The sequence below is a fragment of the Diabrotica virgifera genome, chromosome 1 (genome assembly GCF_917563875.1).
Source record: "Diabrotica virgifera virgifera chromosome 1, PGI_DIABVI_V3a".
In the NCBI taxonomy this organism is placed as follows: domain Eukaryota; kingdom Metazoa; phylum Arthropoda; class Insecta; order Coleoptera; family Chrysomelidae; genus Diabrotica; species Diabrotica virgifera.
Genome location: NC_065443.1, coordinates 318,360,632 through 318,374,533, shown reverse-complemented (window position 1 = coordinate 318,374,533; position 13,902 = coordinate 318,360,632). Strand labels below are relative to the sequence as shown.

General features: G+C 30.0%; 2 protein-coding genes across 2 annotated transcripts in view; both read left to right on the top strand.

Annotated features, from left to right (window-relative positions):
• The first annotated feature begins 1,390 nt into the window (after positions 1-1,390).
• Positions 1,391-3,271, top strand: LOC126886471 (uncharacterized). The gene has a single exon (XM_050653428.1). It carries the CDS (start codon positions 1,533-1,535, stop codon positions 3,261-3,263), a length of 1,731 nt encoding a protein of 576 aa, XP_050509385.1. The 5' UTR covers positions 1,391-1,532; the 3' UTR covers positions 3,264-3,271.
• Positions 3,272-10,599: 7,328 nt separating this feature from the next.
• Positions 10,600-13,902, top strand: part of LOC126886425 (aminopeptidase N-like) — a 43,883-nt gene continuing 40,580 nt past the window's right edge. The window contains exon 1 of the mRNA XM_050653361.1: positions 10,600-10,759. Within this exon, the coding sequence (XP_050509318.1) occupies positions 10,658-10,759 (102 nt within the window). The 5' untranslated portion in view covers positions 10,600-10,657. The remainder of the gene's footprint in view (positions 10,760-13,902) is intronic.

Genomic DNA, 13,902 nt, shown 5'->3' with positions numbered 1-13,902 from the left:
GTTTGGAATAAACAAAATTGTTTTAGTGGTCAATTACATCCTTCTAATTAAAATATTGTGCATAATAAAGGCACTTAACTCTTAAGAAAAATTAATATTTTTTACATACCTCGTATAAAATTAAAAAAGTTTAATATCTGATAGTTGTATCTTAGATTTTAGACCAGGGAGAGCATTTTATAAAGAATAACTTTTTTTCGTAAAAGTGATAATAAAATAGTTATCATAATTGTAATAAAATGATGATGAGTATCCGTAATTTGAGAACAAATTGAAAAAAAATTTCGATTAGAATAATGTAATTGTATATTTAAACATAGTTTTTAATTTCAAACAACTTTTCATAATAGCGTTTTTTGATATTCTGAAATATAAAGGTACTTTACTTTTTAACGAAATTCATATTTTTGATATAACTCGTATAAAATTGATAAAATTTGATGTCTGATGGTTGAGTTTTAGATTTTTGACTATCCAGAGCATTTTATGAAGAATAACTTTTTTTCGTAAAATTGATAATAAAAAAGCTTTCCATGTGGTTCCTAGCTGCGCAGACATACTGTATAAGGGCTTCTGTATAATAATTTTCAAATTGCAATGCCATATTCGGATTTAGTATAATCAAAAACAAAATAGAAACATATTTGATCAAAGTAAAATGATGAATTTAATGATATTTTTAAAATTATTAATACAAAACCATTGTTATTGTTTAAACAATTAATAAACAATTAGCGGCCAAATCCGCGAGTAGAACTTTTTACTTGTATATAAACTAACAAAAAAAGTTTTAGAAAAATATAAGCTTGTTTGAATTTTTCCGAAACAATGCATGTTTTCGTTCTAATTGCACTCCCCTATTAAATATTTTTATTTTTTAACGAGTATTTAGGTTATTTATTTATTTTTATTTATTAAGAATATTATTGAAGAGTTATTAAAGAGTAAGTATTTTTAAGAAAGTTGTCTGTCGACGTTTTCATCTACAATGCGTAGTTTTTTCAAAATACTAAAATTAATGAAAAATTCGTTTTTTTTGCTTAAATGTTAATAAAGAAACAGTGACTCAATAAACATTTCGATACACATGATATGATACGTCTTTTTTATTTACTTCCTTTAAATATTCCAGTTAAAAAATAGCGGACAGTCATTTTTTTATATTTAAATACTTCGCTTCATGGGGTAACTATCTTATTGTATTGCATTGTAATTATACATAGCTTTATATGTGTATACTTTTTCATGCAAAATAAACGTTATCATTATATTTTTATTATTAATTACTAGATGGCATTTCCTAGAAAATGTCTATCGTTATGTGTAGTAACCAACCTACTATTAAGTTCAATCATAAGTAGAGGTTTCGAGGTTTAAAAGGAGCATATAATTTATTTTTTAAACCACAGAAACAATTAGGAAGTCATAACATTTGTCATTCTATTGTTATTACATTAGTTTATATAAGAATTTAACTCAAATTTTTGCCTATTATGTGTATACTACGACAATAATATACCAAAGTTCCTATAATGGAGATAGAACCACTGAAAGTGTTACTAGAAGTGATTTTGCAAGAACTACATACAGATAATAACAAAAATGAAGATTATTTGCCAAAGAACTCGTTCAACTTATCGAAAAAACTATTCAACGGAGTTGTTCCTGATATACTGGAAAATGTTGTAAGCGATATCAAGAAAAAAGCCGAGGAAGAGTCGAAAAAAGAAGACAGTGTGAGGAAAATTACCTACAAGGCTCTAGTGGCTATCTTTCGCAATACAACTCAACACGAAAGGTTCTTATATCTCCAAGACCTTCTAAACCATTTCTACAACCAGTTAGTGCAAAAGTTAATAGAGCTGAAGCAGCACAAATCTATTATCTCAATCGAAGACTTCAACGAAATTGTTACGACTCTCTTGCCGTTTGTAAAATTACAAGTATTGAAAGATATGTCGGAAAATGAAAAGAATAGTGAAAAATCCAAAGTGGGTCTAATGGAGTTGTATGAAACAGTTCTATATCCAAACATTACTCGAGAAGATTGCTACGAAATCATCAAAAATAAAAAAGTGGACTATAAAGACGTAGAATTTGTGGACTTTGAAATCAAACCTGTCGATGAAAAAAATGGTTTTTTAGGTGACTATTTCAAGTTGAAAATTTATATCAAGATCAACGAGAAAAACGAATTGCACCAATTGTTCCTCAAACATATGCCCTTAAATAGCGACGAAATGAGAAAAGCTATGTCGGAAATGTCGTTTAAAAAGGAAGAAAAGTTTTATGTGAAAATAATTCCATATTTGAGAAAACTAGGATTTGGTGACATCACAGATTTCCTACCAGAATGTTACTTGACGAGGAAAGGTAAGTTTATGGTGTTCGACGATATATCTGCCCAGAACTTTTCCAATCTAGATATACAAGTACCATTTACCTACCACCAGCTATCCCTAGTGTATAAACAACTGGCCAAGTTTCATTGCTGTGGGATACTGTTCGAAGAAAAGTTGTCTGAAATGTTAGGAATCGATTTTAGGATGGACAACTATTTTGGAGACATGTTAAAAGAAACTTTTGCCATAAAAGGTAATGAGCAGACAAGAAAAATGTTTGACTGTACTGTGAGAACTAACGACTACATTTTTGATAAGTTCCCTCACGTTTTCAAACCTGGTACATTGGAGAACTTTAAGAAGAAATGTGGAAGTATGATGATTGGAGTTTTTGATATAGTGGAGCCTTCCAAAACTGTGAGAAATTTTGTCACACACGGTGATCTTTGGTGCAATAATTTCTTGTACGACTCCAACCAAACTGCATGTCTTCTCCTCGATTTTCAGATTTTAAGGTACTGTCTTCCTTCCTATGATGCTTACTTTATCATGGCTATAAATACTGATTTTAAAACAAGAATAAAGTCTGGATTAAGACTATTGGATGAATATTATAACGACATAAAATCAATATTGTCCAAATATAACATTAATATCAACAAAATCATGCCATACGATCAGTTTTTAAGGAATATAGAAGAAGTAAAACCATACGCCCTTTTAATGTCTTTGTTTTACATGCCATTGATGCTGTTTCCCAAAGAAAAACTAGCTCATGTTTTCCAAGATCCAGAACAATCACAGATGTTCTTTGTGGAGGATAGGAGTAAGGTAATGGAGAAGTTTTGGCCAGATCTGAAATGTAAGTCGAGATTTGAAGATGCAGTTCAAGAATTGTATTTAGTGTTAAATAAAGAATAATGAGTTGATTTTAGAACAGTATTATTGTCCTAATACTAGATGGCAAATATGACTAAATTCGTAATATTCTTTGTCGTCCTTTTTTTGCCTCTCTGTATATTTCACGAAAATATTTTATAGTGTACATAACATTATCATTTTAGAGTTAACTTTTGTTTTGTCAAGTTAGCCTAGATTATAACAAATATTATTAATTGTAGACTTTGTAATAAATACTGTTGATTTAATGATAAAAAATTATTCTAATTGTACTAGATAAGAAAAATACAAAACAAAAATAGTAGCCATTCTTTTTAAAAATATATTGTAAATACTTACAATAAAGTTATTTCTCTCCCTACCCAAATTTTGGATCTATTAATTTAGATTTCATGACCTAAGTATTTATATTTATGAATTAAGGGCATAGGCGTAAAATTTCGCCTGTCAAAATGTTCAATGTGTTTTAAATGTATTTATTTTTTCGAATCCTAAGAAAACTACTAAATATTTCTGAAAAATTTAAACACAGAATAAAAGATTACATTATTACTGAGGGCCGAAAGTCCCTAAAAACTTCTACTTATATAATGTTTATTTTAATTTTAATAAATTAAATTTAGGGGTGAAAATAAATGAGAAAATTTAGTGTGATTTTTAATTGCAAATATTTCATTAAAAAAAAACTTTTCATTTATTCTAATAGACTTTCGGTCCTCGGCAATAACGTAATCTTTCATTCTGCATTTAAATTTTTCAAAAATATTTATTAGTTTTCTCAGGTTTCGAAAAAAAAACGAATACATTTAAAACACATTGAAAATTTTGACAGAGGACATTTTGCGCCTTTTCCCAGTTACAGCTAAGTGAATAGGGTTCACCAACGTGAACCTGAGCTTAACATTTGAGTAGAAGAGACTATTTGAGACACATCACTACCCCATTAGAACCCCTATTGTAATGCTTATACTACTCTCAAACTTATATCTTATATAATATTATATATAGGCAAAAATTTTTTTTTTCCGAATAGGCTGTAAAAATTTTTTTTGAGCTTTTTTTCTTCCCGAACTGGGGTATACCAAGAGTAACAAAATAGTAGAAATGAAAAATTACCAAATACGAAAACAGTCTCCTAAAAATTCTCAATAATGTTAAAAAATATTTTTTTAAACGTTGTTGTTTATTGTTTATTGTTTCTTTTTTATCGTTTTATCTTGTTATATTGTTTTATATTGTTTATTTATTTTTATTCATTGTCTGTATCGTCTAAGCGTCTATTTTTATCAAAACAGCAATGTTTACATTTCCTGCACGACATTTTTATTATACAACAAGACTCATTAAGAAAAATCCATGGGTTTAATTGACGTGAAAAATATAATCTATTATTATACAAACAATGCACAAACAATTTTTTCGTACATGCAATAAAAACTGTTTTGTAATTCCATCAATTAAAGTTAGCATAAGTAGTTTTAATTAATGCATTATTTCTATTTTGTCATTTATAACAACTAATAGTAATAGACAAGGAGCCGATTTAAGAAAAGAAGGTCTACATTCAAAATTCTATATCTATATTATTATATTTTAGCAATGATAGCTTGATTTTTTACTTAAGTTCGATGGCATCAGTGGCGGATCCAGAAATTTTTTAGGAGGGGGGGGGGTCATAGATCTTGAGGGTGATTTAATTACTTTTCTCTGTTGCAAGGTCACTTATCTTACCACCACTAGCAAGGGGTTTTCAATTATTTTTTGGATGGGCCCAAAATTTTTATTTTGTTTGACGCCTCTCGGTTTTTCTTTTTTTAGGATTATTGAATTGATATCTATTTTCTTCTGGGGGGGGGTCATGACCCCTATTACACCCCTATGGATCCGCCACTGAATGGCATACCATTAGGTTAGTGCTGATAATTTTGGAGAGCAAAAAAATAGTAACAGGATGGAACCGATTGAAAAGGAAAGAAAATATAACAAAAATTAAGGAATAAATAGTCTATTGTTTTTATTTTTTGAAGATATTCTTCTTTAGCGGCGAATCGATTGAGGGTAAAATTTGATTGATCCGCGCGCATGCGCACACCGACAGTATGGTATTAGTTGTTATACGGGCTCTGATTGGGTGTTGAAATTTTGAAATGATCTGTCAATATTTGTTCAATATGGAGGTTATCGGTAAACAAAAATATTGTATAATATTAGCTTTTATTGATGTGTGGACAGAAATAAAATCAAATTTATAATTATAGTGACTTTTTAAATAGTTTTGAAAAGCCGTTTTGAAAATAGTTTCAATACCTATCTATTTGGAAAATGTAAACAAAATAATGTAGTTACCTATTAGTAGGCAATGCTTTAATTTACGTAATCTGATTACGAATAAACTTTCTACAAATCTTCATCTCATATATCGTTCTCTTACTCTATATTTTGTTGTATTTTATTTCGACAAAAATCAAACTAATAATTTTATTAAATTCATATAAATTTATGGTGTAAACGTTTAGTTTGTGTATATTCCCACATGACGTATATGAGAGTTTGGTGCAGTTTGAAATGGCGTCAACTTTCGTACGGCGCGGTAGACGTGAAGTGGGTTCAAGCCCCAAGCAAGTTATTATTTTTTTATTTTTTTATAGATTTTATGATTGTAAGTATATTATTATATAATTTTTGAAGATATTCTTCTTTTTTGGAAGTGGCAGATAAGAAAGTTAGTTTGATTTTTAAATAAAATAAGTACAAATAACCTTTTAAGTATATTTACTTCGTTTAAATTACCTATTATATAATAGAAGAATATCTTCTTACGTGCGTACAAAGTACACACACATTCTTTTTTTTTTATATTTATAACCCCAAAATATATGTAAACAATTCAAGTAACCGAGATTTTGTTTACCTTGTGTTCCAAAAAAAATTGTTTGTCATGTGATTTGCTGTAAACGTATTTTTTTATATTTCAAACACACTGTATTTTTTAATTTAAAATATAATTTTTTTCAATTATTTTGATTTTGAACATCGAAAAAGCACCGTAATTTTCAATCGAAATTGCTCACGTCGAAACATCTGCTTTTTAAAAAAGTCATTATGCTTTTTGGTTCCTTGAGTCTCTACTTTCTGATGGTGTAAAAAAATATACATAACATTACTGTGCCGAATTTTCTCAGAAAATTCGGCAATGAAAAAACTCGAATTCAAAATTTTTTTTAATCATTATGTAAAATTCCATATTAAATTGATAAATAAAAAAAATTCAAATTCATGAAACATAAAGATTGCAAACAACATGCGTAAATAGTTTATTTTCTGAATATTAAAAAATGTGATTTAAAGAGGATTTTATCTAAAAAATATGAATGCTACGTACACTTTTTTTCAGTAAAAAAGTTGATTTATTAAATTCTAATTAATCGGCCAAACCCGATTTCAGGACAAACTAGTTTGTCCTATCGCGCGTAGGCCACACTAGTTTGTCCTAGGCAAACTAGTTTATCCTGTTATAAATACACACACTTCAGGCTAAACTAGTTTATCCTGATATAACAAAGACTCGCACTTCAGGATAAACTAGTACGGCCTAGTCTAAACCAATTTAGCCGAGTCGAAAGTAATTTAGCGAACATTTAAGCACTTTTACATGCGGGGAATTCCCAAATAACGTCCCAACGAGGGCGACAAAAAAATTATACATCGATATATTGTATCACATGATACATCGAATGAAGATATTGATACATGCTATACTATAAATCAGTATATTCTTGTATAATTAAATAATATAAAAAATAATCAATAAAAGATGAGGTTTTCTCCAAAAATTAAAAGAAAAGATACACTTACGAATAAAATCGAGTACGAATTAATATTGTTTTCGCCAATTTTGAAAAAATATGAAAACGTTGAATTATCCACGTCCGTCCGTTCGTCCGTCTGTCTGTCTGCCGGTGAACTCAACTCCTCCGTCATTATACCAGGTAGAATGACAAGTGAGGTGTCAAATGAAAGCTTATAATCCAAAGATGGTACTAAAGGTGAGAAATTTGACCTAGACTGTCTGTCCTTCCGACCGCGAATATAACTCAATATTATTGTTTGTTTGTTACGAATAATTATAATTTTAATAAAAATGATTAGTTTTCCAAGAACAAAGTATTTTATTCAATTTATTATTTATATTATGCCGTACTAGTTCGCTGGATTACTTTCGTCTTCTTGGCTTTTTACCATTACGAGTTTGCCGTTTTCGTCTTCCATAGCACTCTATTCTCCCAGTCACCATCTCTGAGGTCTCTATTTATCATAGCATTTTCTATGTGAGTTTTCCATCTCACAGCAGGTCTTCCTCTCCGTCTCCTCTCCACAGGTCCCAGTCCAGTAATCTTTTCGGCCACCTGTGCTCCGGCATTCTTTGTACATGCCCGTACCATTTCAGGGCTCTAATTTTACTACTTAAACTTTTTTGTAATTGAGCATTCTACTTCTATTCTGTTTCATATTTCTTATGTGCTTATTCTATCCTACCTGGTAATTTATAGACACCTTCTCATAAACTCCAATTCAACTGTTCGTATTTTATTTCGTATTAGTGTTGTCACTGGCCATTGTTCCGCTCTTGTAGGGTAATATTCAGTACTATGCTCTGAAAAATCATTTTTTGTTTTCTTTAGTTAGAGTGTTCTTCCATATCACTTCATGGAGTGCTTTTGTGGCTTGTTTTCCCCGTACTATTTTCATTTCTATATCTTTCATACAAGTGCATCTCGGTTTATCATTTATCCTAAATACACAAAAATCTTACAACTCTTAATAGTGTCTTCTAAACTTACGTTTAAATCAGCAACCAATATGTAATCAATTACTTTCGACTAGATTAAATTGGTTTAGACTAGGCTAAACTAGTTTATCCTGATATAAAAACATACACTTCAGGATAAACTAGTTTGGTCTGAAGTGTGCGTCTTTATATGAGGATAAACTAGTTTGGCCTAGGCCAAACTAATTTGGCCTGAAGTGTGTGTATTTATATCAGGATAAACTAGTTTGGCCTAGGACAAATTAGTTTGGCCTACGCACGATAGGACAAACATACTAGTTTATCCTAACGCGCTTAGGACAAACTAGTTTGTCCTGAAATCGGGTTTGTCCGGTAACTTCCACTTCCTCTCTACACGGTGTCACAAACTTTTGTTTCAGTTAAAACACATGTTACACAATAAAACTCTCTATTTTCTTTATCTCTAAAGATATCAGGGACATTCTAAAAACAAAATGTTCACAAAAGATAAGACTACAATACGATGTAGTGTATATCCATAATTATACCTTGTTCTCCTACAGGGTGTCACAAACGTAATATTAGAAAAACATTTCTTATCTTCCACCCGGTATAAGTAAAAAAAGAGGTTTGAGTAAACATATTGCCCAAATGTGTAAATACCAAAGAAAAATCTAAAATAATAAAAAAAATAGCAGAATCCGTTAATTTGTTCACGAAAAATTCAACTATATGAGAATGACCATAATTTTAGGTGATGCATAACTTCTGAAACTATGTTTATAAAGATAAGATAAATTAAACGTATTGTTAAGATTCATGTGTCAGATTATATTTAGTGGTTTCATGGTATATCTATAGAGGGATATGTTTCAAATTAATAATTATCAAAGCAAAAGCAAAACAAGCATATTGGATACACATTGGATATTTGCAATAAAGTTCATTTAACAATATTTTCCAAATGGTTTTCCCAAACAGCTCTGGTACTATATAAAATTATATTAAAGTGCACTTTATATATGTTTTTCCGGTTAATTGCTCATATTATTGAACAACTAATTACAACACCAGTATTTCACGTAATTAGCCAGAAATATTTTCGACGATACAAACATGAATGGTGGTTTTTAATGTCTATAAAAATTTGTAAATCAATCACAAAGGTATTTATTAACTGTGCTGATTCTCTAATAAAATAGAAAATAAAGGTAAGAAAACAGTAAAGAATAATTTTTTTGGCAATATTTATCTTCTTCTTATGGTGTCATCTCCCCCATCTTTGATGCTGCCGCCTGGTCAGCTCAGTGGAGGCAAAATCAAAATATTCACAGATGTTTCTTAACCATAAGATCCTTCGCCTTTCTCTCGATTTCTTTAACTCTATTTTACCTTGTATAATCTGCTGAAGTAGAGTACATCTCTCTACTCTCATTACATTACCAATATATTCTACCTTTTTATTTTATTTAGTACAAAAAATCTTTTAGAAATGTTTATACTTTCACATTTCGAAAGTTTCTAATATTTTGATATTAGATTTTTTCAAGGTCTAAGCTTCAGCTTTATGTAATAATATTGCTTGCTCTTCATTAAAATCATTTCTATTCAAACAGCAAACAATAATACAAAAATGGATAACTTTGAACTGAATGACAGAACTATTCAAAAATTCAATTATTATTAGGTACCATTTAAACTGTTAACTTCCTGCTTATATAAATTTTGAGATGTTCAAAAATTTAGAGACATTACGGGGTATACCAATGGCATCTACAACAATCTAGGTTACTGCTTTTTTTCTGTCAAGTGACTATTTCTATATGGAAGAAATCTTATAAAACTGTCGTAACATTGGTTCTTCCTTTATAATAATTCACCTGGAACTTTTGACTCGTTTTAAGGTTCTCCAGAGAAGCCTGATCATTATCTCCTTCCTGTTTAACTGTGATCAACTTTATCCTTCGGTTGGATTCTTTTTTCTTTACGCTGACACTGGCTTTGAATCTGTAATTCTTTCAAAGCATCTTGTAATTCATGCAATTCTTCACATTCTATTGCTTCACGAATTTCTGCATTATTTTGCATTATTTCGAGTTACCTTACACTCCTCTTGCAAAATTGACACCTGTTTTTTTAACTTTTCTATTCCATTTTTATGTGTGTCTTTTGTGTTAAGTGTTTCTCCAGAACTAAGATGGTTTCTGTATATCAGGACTATCAGATATTTTCATAATTTTTGTTGTTGTTTGTATCACTTATCCCATTGAAATGAGTGTCAACGCGACAAAATATCTACGCCAAAATTTATTAGCAGATTTGATTTATTTTATAAGCAATATGTACTAAATGCAAAAATGATGTATTTCTTGCTGGTCTTATGCCAAAAAAAAAATGCAAGTAGAAAACTATTTATATTAATTTTCGCGTCGTTTTTGTAAATGACTAATTTACTTAGAACATACTCAAAACAAATTTCTTTTAACAGTTTCTTTCACAAATACTAACTGACGTTCTTAAAATAAATATTTCCAGCTATACAATAGAAAAGTTTTTTTTGATTTAAGTGCGCTTAAAAAAACAAATAGTCGAAATTTGGATCGATTATTTATTTTTTTTAGAAAAAATGTTTATTCCGAAAAAAATATTATTGCAGGGCAGGGATAGTATCAAAAGATTGCTGGGTATACTAGGTATAGTAGAGGGTTTTGCTAAGTGTACGGAGCAGGCAAGTAATGTTTTTTGGATTTGATTGATTTTGCTTGAAGTTGTAGTGGATATTGTTCTGTGAAATAATAGACCAGAGCTTTTTTCATGACACACTTTAATATAGGTAGGTACTCATCTAATAAATGCTTTTGGTAAATTTGGTGATAACCTTTTTTACTCATACTCATTTTTTAGTTTAAACAATATAATATAAACAATGTAATGACTATTTGGTTTTAACTACTAAAGGTGGCGACACACAATTTTACTGAAAAGCATAAAAAAGCATAGCAAATCCGTTTTTTGTTATATCGTCGATTAGTTATTGCAAAAATAGCAAAAGACAGTCGATTTTTTGAAAATGAATAAAAACTTTTCTAAATATGCTCAAAAACATCGGAGATATTTTAAATGTTTAGAAGCTTAAAATCACAGTACGTATGTACTATTGTAATCCTATTTTACAATATTTAGCAATAACATTTTCACAATTAAATTATTATACCGGGTGTCCACTTATATTTTCCCCCATTTTAACTGCCTATAACTTCTAAACGGCTTAAGATAGAAATATGCTGTGTTCGCTGAAATGTTTTATTTTGGTAAAAGTTTTGTTTGAATGGATTGAATTTTTTATATTGCTTTAAAAAAATATCGCGGATATTCGAAAAAAAAAATTGTGTAATGAAACATCCAGTATATATTTTTTTATAAATTGATAGAACGGCCATTCACCTATCCAACGATATAAAGTTTTCTAAAATCGGTTGTCAAATGACTGAGTAATTAATTTTTAAAATGAGAGATGTGGAAGTGGAAATCACATAAGTAATAGAATTAAATTTGCTGTTTTAATCATAATGATATTTAATAGTTATGTGATTACCACGTTGCATCTCCTGCATTTTAAGAATTAATTACTCAGTCAATTGACAACCGATTTTAGAAAATTTTATATCGTTGGATAGGTGAATGACCGTCCTTTCAATTTAAAAAAATATACTGGGTGTTCTATTAAAAAAAGTCAAAAACGTTTGTTTCAAAATTCCGCCATTCTTTCTTTTTTCGTAATTGAAAGCGATACAAAAAGTTCTATCCACTCAAACAAAACTTTTACTAAAATAAAACATTTTAGCGAAAACCGCATGTTTTTATCTTGAGCCGTTTGGAAGTTATAGGCAGTCAAAATGGGGGAAAATATAAGTGGACATCCGGCACCTAATAGCCTTTCTCTTCAATATAATCTTTCAGAATTGTGCCACTTGCATCCAATTGCTATAACACCATTTTATATTAGATCATCAGTCCAATGTGTTAGTGGACGATCTCTGCTTTGGTAAGCATCATCCCTTGGTCTCCGCTCCAGTATCCGCTTTGACTATAATATTAGTCCAGTCGGGTTAGACGAATAACAGGCCTAACCTTGCATTAGGAGCTACCCCAAATTTTATTTTTCTAATCTTTAGGTATAATACAATATTAGTATAAATTTAAAATCTCGACTGAATTCCACCGCTGCGTTAGCCGCCATCTTGATTTTAAACGAGAACCGTTTTTGCTCAATATCTACGCCATTTTCAACATTTCGACAAATAGTATACGAACCAAAATTGATAAAAATGTGATTTTCTATAATTTCTATTATTACAATTTTTTCGTGCGGTCGATATTTTCCGAGTTATGACGGAAAATATTGACAGTTAGAGCATAGTTTTGATCTCTTTCATGTTTTTGTTAAAATTAATATTTAAGGTAGTATGTATGCGGTAATGGCGCGAGCGTAAGACCTATTGACTTTATAGCAATTGTTTTTGTTCAATATCTACGCCATTTTCAACTAAAACTGTTCAAAATATAATTTCCTACAATTTCTTTTTAGCAATTTTTTTCATGCGGTTGATATTTTCCGAGTTACATGGGAAAATAGTAAAAAGTGGTGGGGGGAGCATAATTATTGAATTGAATCTTGTTTCCGAGCTGCCCCAAATTTTATAATTCTATCCTTTAGGAGAGATCAATAGTAGTGTAAATGTAATCTCCGCCATTTTCAACTTTTCGACAAAAATGGTGGGAAAGAAAATTGTTGGAAATGTAATTTCCTATAATTTCTTTGGCACAATTTTTTTATGCGATCAATATTCTCCGAGTTAAGGGGAAAATAGTGGAACCGGAAGGGAAGCATACTTATTGAATTGTCTCATTTATAATTAACTTTACGACATAATTCTACATAGACAAAAATAAAGAGAATTATATTTTATACAATTTTGGAAACTTCCAATGAAACATCAACCAAGCTAAGTATATAAAAGACATTAATAACTTATATGCATTAAATTCACTTAATTTTATTAACTAGCTGGTTTTATTGGTTGAATTTTTCTGTCGATATTTTAAGTTTCATGTTAGCTAATATATTTTAATATTTCAACAATTTTTTTTTTAATTTTGGACCCTGTTGGGGGTAATTTTCCCATTCTCCCCCCTTGTAGACCCGCCACTGGTTCTCTCGAAAAATTGTAGTAAATCGTAATTGCAACAATTTCAGTTCCTACACTTTTTGTCGAAAAGTTGAAAATGGCAGAGATATTGAACAAAAACAATTGCTATAAAATCAATCAGGTCTTACGCTCGCACCTTTACCGCAAACGTACTACCTTAAATATTGATGTTATCAAGAAAATGAATGACATCAAAATTGTAAAAAATTTAAGTCTCTTCATTTTTGTATAGGTACATATTTGTTGTAAAACTAATAACAAACGAGATAATTCATTAATTCAATAAGTATGCTCCAACTGTCACTATTTTCCCCTCATAACTCGGAAAATATCGACCGCACGAAAAGATTATAATAAATGAAATTATAAAAAATCGCATTTTAAACAATTTCAGTTTCTACACTTTTTGTCGAAAAATTGAAAATGGCGGAGATATTAAGCAAAAACGGTTCTCGTTTAAAATCAAGATGGCGGCTAACGCAACGGTGGAATTCAGTCGAGATTTTAAATTTTTACTAATATTGACCCTCCCTAAAGACTAGAAAAATAAAATTTGGGGCAGCTCGTAATGCAAGGTCAAATGCTATCCCGACTGGGCTATATGTTATCTGTCATGCAAGCCACGTGACCTGTCCACTTTAATTTCAGTGTTGCTATTCCC